At 41.7% G+C, this 15602-nt stretch overlaps 1 protein-coding gene across 15 annotated transcripts in view; it reads left to right on the forward strand.

Annotated features, from left to right (window-relative positions):
* The window catches only part of Eri3 (ERI1 exoribonuclease family member 3), a 132714-nt gene that overhangs the window by 7944 nt on the left and 109168 nt on the right, over nucleotides 1-15602 (forward strand). For 10 of the 15 annotated variants that reach the window (XR_007352051.1, XM_048815522.1, XM_015485110.2 and 7 more), the window contains one exon: nucleotides 7287-7564. The exons of 3 other annotated variants lie outside the window; for them this stretch is intronic. Coding sequence is in view for 11 of the 12 variants with exons in the window: in XM_015485111.2 (XP_015340597.1) it covers nucleotides 7287-7564 (278 nt within the window). In the remaining variant the exon portion in view is untranslated. The remainder of the gene's footprint in view (nucleotides 1-7286; nucleotides 7565-15602) is intronic. 2 more of the 15 variants (XM_048815518.1, XM_048815517.1) reach the window with 1 other exon arrangement.

Genomic DNA, 15602 nt, shown 5'->3' on the forward strand with positions numbered 1-15602 from the left:
AAAAAAAAAAAAAAAAAAAAAAAAGATAAAGAAAGAAAGAAAAATTAAAATTGATATGCATTGTTAGCCCTGTGACCGATGGAGAATCTGTCAAGTGTGGAAATGTGGGCCATCAAACATGGTAGAGGAAACTAAGAGTACCCAAAGAGTTTGGTACCTTTTATCCTTAGTTTCCTCAGGTGTAAAATGGAAATAGTGTTAACTATTTTTGCTTGACATTTGGTAGGATTAAATGAGATTAAGATCTATAAATCACCAACACAGAAAATGGTGTTTCCCTTTCCTCTTTCTCATGTTTTAACTGTAGCTCCCTTTTATTGAGCACTTACTATCATGCAGAGCATTGTACGTACATTATTTGATTGAATTGAACCCAAGATATTGGTATTATTTTAGCTATTATTACAAAGAATATGCAGTAGAGTCAGGATTTGAACCTAGATTTTTCTGACCCAAGTGTTTTAACAACTAGATTGTATGGCTGTGCTTCAACACCAGTTCTCCATCTTGAAAGCAAGAGCCTAGAAAATATTTAAACAGTATGATCATCCCTTTAAGTACCTCCCATCCTATAGACAATATCTACAGAACAGCAATATCTGTTCTGTAGATATTGTCTATAGGATGGGAGGTACTTAAAGGGATGATCATACTGCACCCTCCCTCCCTCCCTATCTTATTTGCTGTACCTTAGGAAACAAGACTTTATGTCCCCTTGTGTGTAATGGAGGGGCAGCTGACTTGTAGGACTTTACTAAGAGATGTCGTCCAACTTTGGTCCCTGGAAAGAGTTTGACCAAGTTGTAAGCATGCTGATGGTTTAGCAAACAGCAAGCAAATTATAAATAGTTGCCTCTTGATGTGTGCTATTTTGAGCTGTTGAGATGGACCAGTTGAAGCTAGCCTGCTATGGCTTTGTTGTTGCCATAAGAATCTGGTGTTCTTGTAAGCCTTTGGTGAAAGTCCTTAGGTAATTTGGGATTAGCAGTTGTTTCTGAAGCGGGAAGCTCACCTTAGCCCTGCCTTGGAGCAGAAGCTGTGGTTATAGGATAAGGGCAGTGACAGGTTGCAAAGAGGAGTAGAGTGTTTTGTTGAGGTGAGGGTCCTCCTTTAGAGTTCTTCCTTCCTTATCACGTTGGGGTCATCAGAAAGTCGTATAGAGTTTGTGGGGTATATCATGCTTTCTTTTGTCTCCAGTTTGTAGCCTTGAGTGGAATAGACAGAGCCTTCAGATTCCGGTCTATTCTTTGAGACTGTAGAGAAGATTGGGGGATGAGTGGAGAGCTCTACTCCTTGCACTGGAGCCACGGCCTAGTTCTAGAGACCTGGTTCTGTTCTTTCTCTTTCTTGCTGTGTGAACCTTGGGTGCTCCTTTTTCTTCCTGGGCTTCATTTCTACTGGCTGACTAGACTGTGTTGCCTCTGAGGTTTTCTTTTACCTTTGACTGTTTGATTTTCGTAGAAAGATTTCTGGCAGTAAGGATACATTCTTTAATTGAAGATTATGATTCTTGAAGGCATGCGGTCTATTTATGTCCTTACCAAGCAACTTTTTGCTGCCTAAGACAAAGCTTGGGACTAGGTGAGTTACAAACAGATGGTACAGTGTTCTTTGTTGTTGCTTCTGTGACTCAGGGCCTGAGCACCTGTGATGCTATAGGTCAGACCCAGGCAGGGACTTGCCCTAGACTGAAAACTGAAGAAGCTATAGTTCTAGTGGTTCAGGTATTTCTAGTTAGTTGAACACAGGAACCGCCTCTGGTACCTTGGAGTTTATCTGGAAGATACCCCTGCCTCCCAGTCTGGCTTTTAATGGCATGGGTTGAATACAGGGATGCTATCAATCCCCATGTTCCCAAAGATTCTAAGTCTGTGTGGTTGGGGAGGTGGAGTGGAATAGACCACGTGTTTCCTGATGGACTCCTCTGCTTGTCCCATCCCTGAGGCTCCCCTGGCCTGTGTATGTGGAGTTGAAGAATGACCCCCTCCCTCTACTCTCCCTTCCCCCTTCTAGTAATGGAGGCTATAAAATGTCTATTTACCCAAGACACCAGAACGACTCCTCTGTGGTTCCACTAATCTGGTGATTTGGTGCTTCTTTGGTCTCTCAGGTAAATACAGATTGAGTCTTTTTATAAAGGCATATTATTTCCCTCATTAAATGTGTGTCTTGGCACATGTGTTATTTACCTGATAGACAGTAATGGCTGCAGAGGAGCCATTGGTGTCTGTTGTGTAAATATGCTGTACAGAGACCGTCCTCCAGGGGCTGTGTTGCGCAGGCCTGTTTCTCCAAATCAGGCTGGCCCCAGGGCAGTCCATATTTACCCCTCTTCTGTCCCCTTTGGAGGACCAATCCCTTCATTTTGAGGAGAGAATCATTCATATTCCCCCTTGCTGTAGGCTGCTTACTACCTTTAATTTGTTAGAAGTAAAAGGAGGTCTGAGAATAAATGTGTAAATCTTGTTCCCTGATTAAAGATAGTTTGCAGAAATACAGAGAATCATAAACTGTTTCTTTTTAAGTTCTGCCCCTTAACTAAATATTCAGAGATCCAGTTGAGGTTGTAAACTGCGAGACTTATATTCTTCAAACCTGTAACTAAAGTACAAAGACATCAATATGAAAGAGAAGCCCTTCAGCTGCCAGGAGGTACAAGAACAGGTGGAATGTCATGTAGGGAGTGCTGAGGTGTTTCTTGAGTAGCTGTCTGGGGGCCTCAGTGCCAGTGAGGGGATCATGGAATAGGGGCTCTTCTGATGAAGACTCAACTTGATAGAGACTGTTTGGGCTGAGGGGATGCTTTAGGGCTCACTTTTGCCAAACTTGCTGCCAGAGGGTACACGGTGGGGAGATATCTCTCTCCCTCTCTCTCACCCTCCTTCTCTCTCCTTCCCTCCCTCTGTCTCTGTCTCTCTCTCTTTTTCACATACCACTTGTTCTGGTTTTTATTTTTTAGATCACATCATACACAGACTTTATTTATATTTTAGTATTATTTTTTATTTTGCAGTGTTGGGGATTGAACCCAGGGCTTTATGCATGCTAGGCAAGTGCTCTTCCACTAAGCTACACCCCCAGGCCTGCATATGGATTTTTAAAAATATTTTTTTAAAAGTTTGAAACAGTCCTAATTTACATAAAAGTTTTAAGTACAGCACAAAGAATTTTTTCCTGAACTATTTCAGGGTTAAGTTCCCAAACTAATGCCCTATCATCCTGAACACTTTGTATTTCCTCCAAGCAAGGACATTTTCTTAACCACAATACAACCATCAAAATCAGGAAATTAACATTAGTATGTCACCTCCATCTAACTCACAAATCCCATTCAAGTTTTACCAGTTGTCCCAGGAATGTTCTTTGTAGCAAAATGATATGGTTCAGAATCATGGATTGTATTTAGTTATCAAGTATTATTAGTGTCTTTTTGACTTTCCTTGATGTTCATGACCTTGACACATTTGAAGATTACAGGATGGTTATTGTGTAGATTGGCTCTCAATTAGGGCTTATTTTTTTTTTTTTCTCATGATTGGATTCAGGTTGTGCCTGTTCAACAAAATGTTGTAGAAATAATGCTTTGTTCCTATTGTATCTTTCAGATGGCATGTGATTTTAATTGATATTACAGATGATGTTTATTTTTGATCAGTTGATTAAGGTGATGTCTGTCAAGCTTCTGCATTATAAAATCATTTCCTTTTATAGTTAATAATCATTTTATGGAGAGATACTTTCAAACTATGTAAATATCCCTCAATTAACTTTAGTTGTATTCATTTATATTTTTTTTGACTCATAATTTCCCTAGTTTATTCAATGTATTTTAATCCATTATTATCATTAATTATTCAGGGTGATTTTTCTGGTACAACAGGATTTTCCAGGCCTATTTTGTTCTTTTTCTGCCATAGCCCTGGAACCAGCCATTTCTCCAAGGAACTCTGGTTCTTTTTTTGGGGGGAGGGGGACTACTGGGAATTGAACTCAGGAGCACTCAACCACTGAGCCATATCCCCAGCCCTATTTTGTATTTTATTTAAGAGACAGGGTCTCACTGAGGCACTTTGAACTTGCCTCAGTCTCCCAAGCCACTGGAATTACAGGCAAGCATCACCTCGCCCTGCAACTCAGGTTCTTTTAATAGAGAATGGTATTTAGAAGCCAACTGAGTGGTGCTGCTTCCCCGCTCTTCTTTAGATGGAACTAGAAAATATTTATGTGTGTGAATATGTATATTTGTGTGTGTATGTGTATATATATGTAATTTGTATGTATACATACACACATACATACCTACTCATACTAAATATATCTACACTTAAATATCCAGGTCTAAGGCAGAAACAATGAGTTTATACTCTTACTGCCAATTCCAATCTGGCACCACCTATTTTCTCCTTTTTTTTTTTTTTTTTTTTTGTACCAGGTATTGAACCTAGGGGCATTTAACCACTGAGCCACGTCCCCAGCCCTTTTTTGTGTATTATTGAGAGACAGGATCTCACTGAGTTGCTTAGCACCTTGCTAAGTTGCCGAGGCTGGCTTTGAACTCGTGATCCTCCTGCCTCAGCCTCCTGAGCCACTGGGATTACAGTTGTGCACCACCAAGCCTGGCACCCTTTTCATATTTTAACTACTTTCTTTAACAGTGAGAAACCTGGTTCCCATTATCTCTGTGTATAACCAGTCTCCCATTGCTGGCTGTTGCCCTGTTTCATTCACTCCTGAGTGCCTCTTTTATCCTGCTCATGACTCCCCAGAGTAGACTGCCCTGGACATGAATGCCTCCTCACCTGTCTTTGGCTCTGACATGCTGCACACCTTCCCACATCTTCAAGGATGCCCTTTCAGCCCTGCTTGGGCTCTGACTCTTCCCCCACACCTCTGCATCTCCCCTCCAGCTGATGTAGGCAATACCTTCTTCTGCTATAAGATTAAATTTTTCAGGAAGGGAAGAGGAAGAGCTATCCTCTTTTCCTGATTTGAACTGAACTTAGTTGTTAGAAGAAAGGAAGTAAGGAACCAGTGACTGTTGACATGTGGAGGCCTAGCCTTCTAATGTCTATTTTTAAGACTTTCTATAAGAGATGCCTTTTGATGTGGGTGAAATCAGGTGAGAAAATAAGGCCTACAGGCCAGAGAACCTCTAGCCATCCATGTGTTGTTCATGGGAAGGGATAGGGTGTATATAATGTGCTCTATGGGCGATCTGGAGCATTCTAGGGATGGAGGAAACACTGATGTAACTCCCCGAGGCTGCCTGATGCATTAATTAGACTTATAGGCTGGGGATATGGGGATCCAGGCTTGGCCAGGTGGGCATAGCCTACTGTATGATAGTAGTAATAATAGTAAGCTAATATTTATTCACCCCTTATGTCCCATACATTGTTGTTAGTGCTTTACATGTGTTGTTGCATTTCATTCTCACTTAAAGAGTGGGTAGTGGTGTTATTGTCATTTTACAGGTGAGAAATTGAAGAACAGAGCTTGCCCAAGGTGCCATGGCTATTAAGTGATAAAGTCTGAACTCAAACCTGGAAGTCCTCATTAATCATGATGCTTACTTGCCTGTATTTTGCAGATAAGAGTTTATTTATGCTGCATATACTATAGACATATTGGAGAAGGTTAAAGATTTCAAAAGTCCTTATATGTGGTCTGATTTCAAGGGGTTAGAGAGGGACTTTTGATCCAAATTAGCAGATGGGTGTCTGCCATCTCAATAAGGTTTCCCAGTACTATTCAGGAGTAGGTGATGTGATAAGTTATTTTAGATTCTGGTTTTCAAAGGGATGTTGGCCCTTTTGCCTTTCCAAGAGATTCCATAATGAAACTCAAGCTAGCCTTTGTCACCTGGGTTGAGGAGGTTTGGCTACATTTTGGGGGGGACTATAAGCAAGTGCTGTGCTTGTTCAGGATCCATGAAGAACTTAAAATCCTTTTGGTTTTCATTCATTTGGGGAAATTAAAGACCTACACTAGCACATATCCTAACACAGGCAAATGATTGTACTCATTTAGTGAATCAGGAGAGAAATGGAAAAAAGAAGTGATAATGTGACATTGTCCATTTTTTTTTTCCCCAGGTAATAGTGACCTCATTGCCTTTGAGTATGCTTTGGGATTCACAGTGTGCTGTCCCCACTACCTGATGTGGAGAGAGCCAGGTGTTCACAGCCATTCTGAGGCAATCACATTTGGCTATGTTGAAATGGGGCCTCAAAAAGCATAAATTATGGTTATATCTCTATTGAGTGGTAGGATTTCTTGTTTGAGAAGTTGAAGGAAATTTGAGTGTTAGGTATAAAAGGAAGAAAGACAAAATTGTTGCTTTGTTCCTTATTTATTTTTTTGAAACTTGAGTTATTTGTGAGTAAAACTTAGGCTTTGATTTTTATATTTAGTTAGCCCTCTGAGGAGCAGACATACTGCAAATTTAAAGGAAAAATGATTTTTTTTTTCCCTGCACATGTTCACTCAGAAAACTTTACTAGACTTTTAGCAAAGCTCCCATTACTGCCACATCTGGGTTTTCTCTTTTTCCTTCCCTATTTAAAAAGTCCCACAGTCGTTCAGGGCCTTTAGGAGAGAGTGAGTCTGAATGGCAGCAAATGAGGAGGCCTGAGGCTGTTGCCAGCTGTGCTCTCCAGGCCCTGTTCATTCCCCCAGGGTGCTGCTTACCAGTGTGGGGGTTGGGAAGTCACCAGAATGTTGGGAGCAAATTCCCCTGGGATTTGCTTTGTTTGCTTTCACACTTTCACATTGGTGTGCAGAGATGTCAAGACACAGGACAACCCAGGTCAAATGGCATGTAACAGAGCTAAGGAGAGAGCCTTGGACATTTCTGGCTGTTTGTCGGGGTCTACTTAACTCCCAGGACTGATTGTGCAACTGGGTCACCTCATGTTAACTTTGGGACACTTAGCTTTAAAGTTAACTGTTGCCACCTGGGAAGTGACCACAGAATTTTTCTCTCTGCTCCCTTTTGAACTAGAGCTCAGTTTAAAGATGAAGGCCAGTGCTGCATGTTGTTTTGAGAATGATCTGGGAGACTCAGAGCTGTAATAATGCTGCAGGTGCTGGTTTTAGGGTCCTGAACTTTAGTAATGGATACCGTGATTTAGAAAGGGGCCTAGAAACCCCGAGGAGTGGCTCATGTTGCATGGACATTCCTGAAGACTAGATGGAACAAGGCCACAGTGGGAGGGGAGTAACCCAGGCTCTCTGTGTTTTTTGTTTGTTTGTTTTGTTTGTTTTTTTAACTTTCCTCCCCTAAGTTTTAGATGCTTCTGGATGTTCAATGCTAGCACCTTTACAGACTGGAGCAGCTCGATTTTCTTCGTATTTACTTTCAAGAGCGAGAAAAGTGCTGGGCTCCCACTTATTTTCTCCTTGTGGTGTTCCGGAGTTCTGCTCCATATCCACCAGAAAGCTGGCGGCCCACGGCTTTGGCGCATCCATGGCGGCAATGGTGTCCTTTCCTCCCCAGAGGTATCACTACTTTTTAGTGCTGGACTTTGAGGCCACGTGTGACAAGCCACAGATTCATCCTCAGGTAACTGTTGCAATCATTGCTTTAGAAGAGGTGGGGTGGGCAAGAAGGGAGGGAGGAGCATCTTGCTACCTGGGACCCAGAGCTATTTTCTCATGTCTTCCTGGGTTTTAGCTGTTCATCTGGAGTTTCTGCCTAGGAAGAATGGCTTGGTCCAGGTATGCTAGGGCAAGGTAGACCTGAGAAGTCTCTGGGGAAAACTGGGCACATTGTTTTTTTTCTGGTCTCAGCTTTTGGGAATCAAAATATTTCCTTCTCTTCTGTTCTCCTCTTTTCCTTTCCTTCCTCCCTTCTTCTGCCACTGCCACTTGTTCTTTTAGGGAGTACTATGGTAGTCAGCCTCCATATTGACCCCCAGTGATCCTTACCTCTTGGGATTCACACCCTTGGAAGTTCTCCCACACTGAACCAAGGATAGCCCTGTCTAAGCAATAGATTATAGCAGAAGAGACAACGTGTGACTTCTGAGACTAAGTTAAAAAAAAAAAAATTGCAGTCCACTTTGTTCTTTTGGACCACTTGCCCTGGTGAAAGCCTGCCACTCTGCTACACAGATACTCAAGCAATCCTGTGGACAGGCACATTAGAACTGAGGCTCTAATCCAAAAGTTACTACCAGTTTGGCAGCCATGTGAGTGAGGCATCTTGGAAGTGAATTCACTAGCTCCAGTCAAGCCTTCAGATGACTGCAGCCCCAGTGAACATTTGACTTCAACCTCAGGAGAGATCTTCAGCAGGCCAAGCCACTTCCAAATTCCTGACTCATAGGAACTATAAGAAGTAACAAATGATTGTTGATGCTTTAAGCCACAAGTTTTGGTGTATTTGTTATGTAGCATTAGATAACCTGAACAAGTACTATTGTTGATCTTTTGGAAAAGAAAATTTCTTTTGCTTGCGTTTTTTTCCCCCTTAGTCACCAGCTGGGTAAAAAGACCTTTTACCTTTAAAAGTTATGCTGCTAGGAAGCTTGGATTAATAGGAGAGAGACAACTATGCTGAATTATGTTTAAGTGCTTGGTGGTTGCTTTGAGGGAAGTGGTCAGGAGCCTATGTGGCAGTTCATTGCAATGGGCCTCGGGTATGCCTGGCTCTAGGACTGTAACTTTTCTCTACAGGGCTAGGTTATATAGTATGTAATTTGGGGATGCATAGATTTGTTGGTCTGGGAGCAGGTTACAGTAGGAGTAAGCAGGAAGAGGAGAAGAGGACCTTCAGCATTGGGTACTTTGGGGGTCCATTCAGAGATAAACTGGCTTTATTTCTCATGTCCCCTTCCCCCAGAAATGGGTCTGTCTTTAGAATGATAAATTATTTCGCCTAAAGCAGACATCACAACCCTTTTTTCCTTTCTCCTCTCCTCTTTCCTGTTCTCTGTTAAAATAATGGTGTGCCTCAGAGGCATTGGAATCATGCCTATGGAGGCTTTGGAAGACAAGCTGGATATGGATAATACCCTAAGAGAAGGAACTTTGGATAAAAGGGAATACAGCCTAGGAGTAAGCCACACTTAACTTTCTCTGACTTTTGTTCCTGCCTGTGCCATAAAGTCTGATCTTTGCCTTCTCAAACTATTGGGGTTTCTCTGACATGGTGGGTGTGCCTGTGTGGTAGGTTGGGAGTTTTGGTTAAGTAGAGTCTTCTAAGTTGAGAATCAGAGAACCATGTCCTAACACTCCATTTCCCTTACACATTAGGTTTCAGTCATTGAATAAGCCTTAATGGGACAGGAATCTAAAATTCAAGACATCTCTCTTACATGTGATTCATCCCTCTTCTGACCCTTTATAATTGTTTGGCACCTCTGTTATGGTATTTGCTGCTTACTGCTTCCTCTAGGATGTGCTTATGGATGTGTGTTCCTTTATCTTTTCAGTTAGATTATAAACTCATAATTATGTAGCTCTGTTCTGATGTTCTGCAGAGGGTCTTGCCAGTGTTCCTGAAGATAGAGTCTAATTTGTGTCTCATTTGTTTTTTTTGTTTGTTTGTTCAGGTTTTTGTTTTTTTGGGGGTACGAGGGATTGAACTCATGGGCACTTGACCACTGACCCACATCCCCAGACCTATTTTGTACTTTATTTAGAGACAGTTTCTCACTGAGTTGCTTAGCACCTTACTGTTGCTGAGGCTGGCTTTGAACTTGAAATCTTCCTGCCTCAACCTCCTGAGCCACTGGGATTACAGGTGTGCACCACCATGCCTAGCTCAAAACTTTTTTTTTTCTTTTTAAATACATTTTTTCGTTGTAGATGGACACAGTACCTTTATTTTATTTGTTTATGTGGTGCTGAGGTTCAAACTCAGTGTATCACACATGCTAGGCAAGCACTCTACCACTGAGTCACAGCCCCAGCCCCTCAATTGGGTTTTTAAGTGTCACCTTTTAATCTCTCTGTCAAACTATTATTCTTTTAATGTATCTATATATCTATCTATTACAGTGCTGAAGATATAGTATAGATTTATTTTTTTTTATTTTTAATTTTTTTATAAATTTTAATATTTTTTTTTTTAGTGTTCGGTAGACACAACATCTTTGTTTGTATGTGGTGCTGAGGCTCGAACCCGGGCCGCATGCATGCCAGGCGACCGCGCTACCGCTTGAGCCACATCCCCAGCCCCATAGTATAGATTTAAATCACTGTATCACAAACTTTCTTCTCTTAGACACCAGGTCTTTCCAGATTCAGGCTAAGTTAGAACCTCATGCTGTTTACCAGGATCTGAGCCTGTTTAAAGATTACCTCCAGAATCAATGAACCCTGATGATGTGATTCCAAGGGCACTTAAGGAATTGGCTACCCTGGTTCATTATTAGCAAAGCATTAGCTGTTGCTTTAGAGAACTCAGGAAGAAGCATTTGCTGTCTTATCTTTAAAAGGGGAATACGAATGATCTTGGAAATTATAGACCTGTTAGTTTACTGTGATTCCAGAGAAGATACTTGACCCGATCGTCAGATAATCAATCAGCAAACAGCTAGAAGAGCGTGGGGTACTGAGTAATAACTTACATGGGTTTGTGAAGAAGAGCAAATCTTGTCAGATCAATCTAACTTCTTGCTGTGACATAGTGATGGATTTGAGTGCATCTAGGGCAAGTGATAAATGTAATGTATCTCAACTTCATTAAGCCTCTACAATGCTCTGATCAACAGGTAGGAAGGTGAGTTTAGGGCCACACATCTATGTTGGACTACTCTTTGGATCACCCTCAGAAAAGGGATAGGCAGCTTAAGATCTGTTGTTATTAATAACTTAAAGCCTCCCCCCTCTTTTTTGGTGTATTTGTGTGGGGGTCTTCTTTAGGGATTGCAAGTAGCAGGCTCATCATAGGATTCAGGGAAAGCTAAGAAAATAGATTACAGAAATTTTTAGTTTCAGGTAGGACAGCATCCTTCTAGTGAGTTCATTATAGGTCAGGTTCTCATTAGAGCCTCTGTGCTGTTTCTTTAGGTCTTCTAGTCAGCTGGGAAATGGGGGAAAAGGATAAAGTGTGGATGAGGGGAACAAAAATCATTTCAGGCAAAAAATTGATATTTAGTAAGAAAGAAGAGGAATGGACTACATTTTGGGCAACTGATTTCTCATCCATACTAAATAACTTCATCATGTGGGAGTAGTTGTTCCAAGGAGTATGATAATAACTTGCTCTTCATTTTAATCAGGACAAAAATAAATTTAAATGAAAATAGGAAAGTTTGAAATTTGAGATGAGAAGGAACTTCCAAAGAGAATAAAAGGCTAGAATGTTCTATGCAAGTCAGTTAGAAGGTCAGCTTTCCATAGTGCTCTCTCAGAATGGAGTGATGTCTCTCCTGTTGACAGATTCTTTATGGGTAAAGTTTGCCTGCCTCCTGTGGGTGGAACTGGGATCATGAATGAAAACCATCACAGCTCCTCTCTTGACCAGCTCCTAAGAGCTTTCAATACCCATGATCTCTGCCTAGTATACTTTTGATTCTTCTAGAGTACATCATGACTCTGGGTGCATAGGAGGCAGAAACAGGTTTTGGGCCAAGGCCCTTTGGAGGCTTGCATGGGCTCATCTGTCTCTGGTTTTCAGAATCCCTGAGTCAGCTTATTGGGACTATCCTCAAGGAATGCCATCATGAAAATCTAACAGGTGTAAGCTCTGTCATACTTGGGTGAGTAGCAATATTGGTTATAAATATAGTAAAACATCTGGTATTTTCCATTTGTCATCGTTTTTGTTGGTTATTTTTGTACTTTGTTCAACTAGGTGAAACTGCAGTGGTTGGTTTGCCAATAATAGGCTTTTGTGTTCTGGTTGTTGCACTCATTTTATTTGTTTTACATGTTTTGCTTCAGATTAACATGATAGGTGTTCCTCAAATATGAAACTATTGTTCATTGGAAAACATTTTTTCACTTAAATGTTAATTTAGATAGTTCATAATGTATTAACGCCTCTAAGTTTCAGGAACATAGCTCCTTTCTTGTTTTAGGAATTGTTTCCTGATATAGAAGTAGATTTTTATCTGGTTTAGGAGAATAGTGGCTTCTTTGTCCTTACTAGCAGGAGTTCACTTTGCTCATTTTGGTGTGGATGTGCATGGAATGATAGTTGTTCTGACCCTGAGGCCCAGAGAGCAGCCTGAAAGCTTTGGTGGGATCTTTAATTGTGCATCTTTAACCTCAGGGCAAGTTCTCTCACCACCTCAGTGTTCAGAAGAGACCAAAGTAAATGTAAGTGAGGAAAATGAGGTATAGGCCACAGCTCATGGGGAGGAGGAAGTAACCTCATCTGTCTGGACGGCTAGTAAGGGAGGGGCAACGCAGCTCTCCCCATTTGGGGAGCTGACATCCTGGCTGCTGCCTCCCTGAGTCCTCTCTGGCCGTCCATCAGGCTCCTGGGTACTGCTTTTCTCAATGCTCTACAGCAGCCCTGCCTACTGTTTTCCTTCTCATCTGTATTCAAGTGCCCTTAACTTTGGAGAAAAATGACCTTTGGGGTTGAAGTTTTCTAGTGTTTGGTCTTTGTCCACAGGGGCTTTTTTTTCCCCCTTTTTATAGAAACCTTAAAGAGACTCCATCTGCATTTCGAGTTAGAACTACTGAGTAAAAGAGTTTCTTTTTTATAGAAAATTGTCCAGATGCTAGGTTATTTTTGGAGGGCAGGATGGGGGAAGGGTTGATGGTGATAGAGTAGAAGGAATAATATAGAGAGGCATTTGGAGGATTTCAATATGACCTAGAGCTGAAACATCATTACAGTCTTTTGTGAAAGAGATATTTTGGAAAACTTTACAGGAAATTGATTAAGATCCCTACAAACCAAACTTTATCAATTCCCTTTCTGCTCCATTCAAAGCTGAAAGTCAGGAATCCCCTAACCCACCCCTTCACCTCCAAAGACAAACACTGTTCTTTGTTGCATGGGTAGCTTTTCCCCTTCTCTCTATTCTTGGTTCCTTCAGTCTCCAAGTAAACAGAAAGGCAGTGCCCTAGAGAAAGAACCCACCTTTTCCTTCCATTAAGCTTATCCCAGTAATAATAGCTCCTCCAAGTGGGACAGGTTGGGCCAGGCCTTTGAGCGGGAGTGCCCAGCTGTTGAATTCTGGTCCTTCTGCCTGTGGCCCAGTCAGCCTGCACTTTTTTCTATACAAACAGGCGAAGATGCTGACGCTATTCTTCTAAACTGGGAAATGAAATGCAAAACCGACGTTAATGTAACATTATGGTTGAGATTAAATGCACCAAAATCAGGAAATTCAAAGTTATGCTTCCCACAGCAACTATAACTCAGCCTCATCTGGCGTGTGTAGTATTTTGTGTTACTGTGGATGGTGTTATATGTTAAGACATTAAAGTTAACACCATAAGCAGAGCACAAAATGCTTGAGGGGGCTGAGTTATGACGACTGTGTGAGCCATAAGTGTTCTTGCACAGGCTTCCGACTCCTGGAATAATTTCTCCCCTGCCCATCAGACCAGTTATTGCCTTTCTTTTTAGTTATATCTCTGTTTTAACACATCTTTTCTTCCAGGGTCGCTATAAATGAATTCCGCTGTTGGGTATTAGTGCTGATGGTGGGAATGGGATGGCCCACTAGGCCCTTTTGTCCTTTTTGCCACTGCCTCCATAAATGTGGTGCTTTCCCCTCCCCTTCCACAGGCTGCTGTTTTCTGGTGGTCCCCCACAGGGATGGGCCTCCCCATAATACCCACCCTCCAACTCTTCCTACCAGCTCCTCACTAGCACACTCTGAATGGGAACAAGCATTTGCTGGGTCCAGGCCTTGGCAGTGTTGTAATTCCTTGTGAAAGCTGAAGGGCTCTTCTTTATTTGGAGCAGACACAGTATAGAGGTAAAACATACATCTCAGGACATGGAGTACCAAAGGACATGGAGTACCAATACATGGTGGTGCTGCTTTCTGTGTTTGCCATAGCAAGGCACCATGGAAGTGGGTTTATTTGCTTTATTCAGACTGTTTCTTCACCTTCTCCAGGGTTTATACCTTTAAGCTGCCATGGTGTATAGTTAGGCCATGGAGTTGCCTGGGGGTGGGACCAAGAATTTTCCTTGGGGAGCACTGGGTCACTGGTAACAAAATCACCACATAATTTAGTGTAAATCAAGAAACATCCCCCATAGCTTCTTCTTATCCTCTGACCTCCCCTGGGCTGAGACAGCTGTTGGAATGCAGATTTTGTTAGGCACTAGGCTTAGTTTGGTGTGATGAACAGCTCTAAAGAATAGGACCATTGATAAATGGTGAATGAAATCAGGGACTGTAAAATAACAGTGACACTGAGCTGCTTTTTAAAGTTTTTATTGGACCTGACAAAACCAACTAAAAGAATGGGGAGGACTTCATTGTCACCACCTTAGAGATAATGAAAAGACCTGTTTTTTTCTCTTGGGATAGCACCTATAGTGGTATAAAGACAAAAAATAGTCTTACCTTCAAGAAGCTCAGGGTCCAGGAACCTGTGACCATCATCAGGCAATATAATAATTATTATTACACAGGCAAGTATTGGTATAGTGGGGACACAAAGAATGAGAGTAATCAGCCCCATTCTCATTGTGTCTGTGTGTGTGGGGTGTGTGAATAGGTTTTATATTATAAGAAGTTTAGATATGATATGTCAAGAAATTTGTAATGTTTTGAACAACCCACAATAAAAAATTAAAAAAAAAAAAAAAAGAAGTTTAGGAGACCCAGGAGGGCCATGTAGGCCCGAGGCCTCACACTGTTATAGCAGGGATAAAAGAAGGGGCTCACAGAGTAAAAGCCGGATGAATTGACCTAAGTCTGAGAAAATTGACCTTGCTTATAAGCTTGTTTGTAGGACAGTTGAAAATTAAGGAGAGGGAGAATGAAGACTTTGAACTTGGTGAATATTTCACCGTTGAGTTGGTTGGATTATCTATATCAGTTATATGGTATTTTTCATTTTCAAGATAGAAGTTCTTACTGGGGTATTGTGGGAATATGAACACTATAAGTGGCTTGAGAGAATTTGAGCCTATAAAGTCTGGGCAAAATGGGCGAGGGTCAAAGTGGAAATATGTGAGCTGAGGCTCTGAGGCATTGTCAGGGAAGCCAGTCAGATATCTCAGCTGTCATTGAAGTTAGCAGTTAGGTGGACTGGTAAGTCTCTAGGGAGAGACAGTAACTTGGGAGTGGCAAGATACCTCCCTTCCCTTATACTGGGAATTTGGATTTGGATCTGCTAGGACCCATCTTCAGTAGACCAAGGAGGTTTAAATCCTTCAAACAGTTAAACAGCTGGCTGGCTGACATTAAGAGCTGTGTGGAATGAAGAATTAATGAAGAGGCAGGAGGGTCTGGGTTGCAAGTAAAGATTGGAAAACGTAGAGGTGACTGGAGGGTGTGAATTGAGTGCTACCTCTGAGCTCCAGCAACAGGTGCTCAGCCATAGAAAGCAAGCCAGCAAGTCAGAAAGGGGTGGGTGGGGGAGTAAAGTCCAAAGGATTTCCTGTCTCCATTCTGTCTTGTCTTTTCTCTCCCCTCAACTGATTACACTTTTTTTTTTTTTTTTTT

Source organism: Marmota marmota, unplaced genomic scaffold, assembly GCF_001458135.2.
Source record: "Marmota marmota marmota unplaced genomic scaffold, marMar, whole genome shotgun sequence".
NCBI classification, from domain to species: Eukaryota; Metazoa; Chordata; class Mammalia; order Rodentia; family Sciuridae; genus Marmota; species Marmota marmota.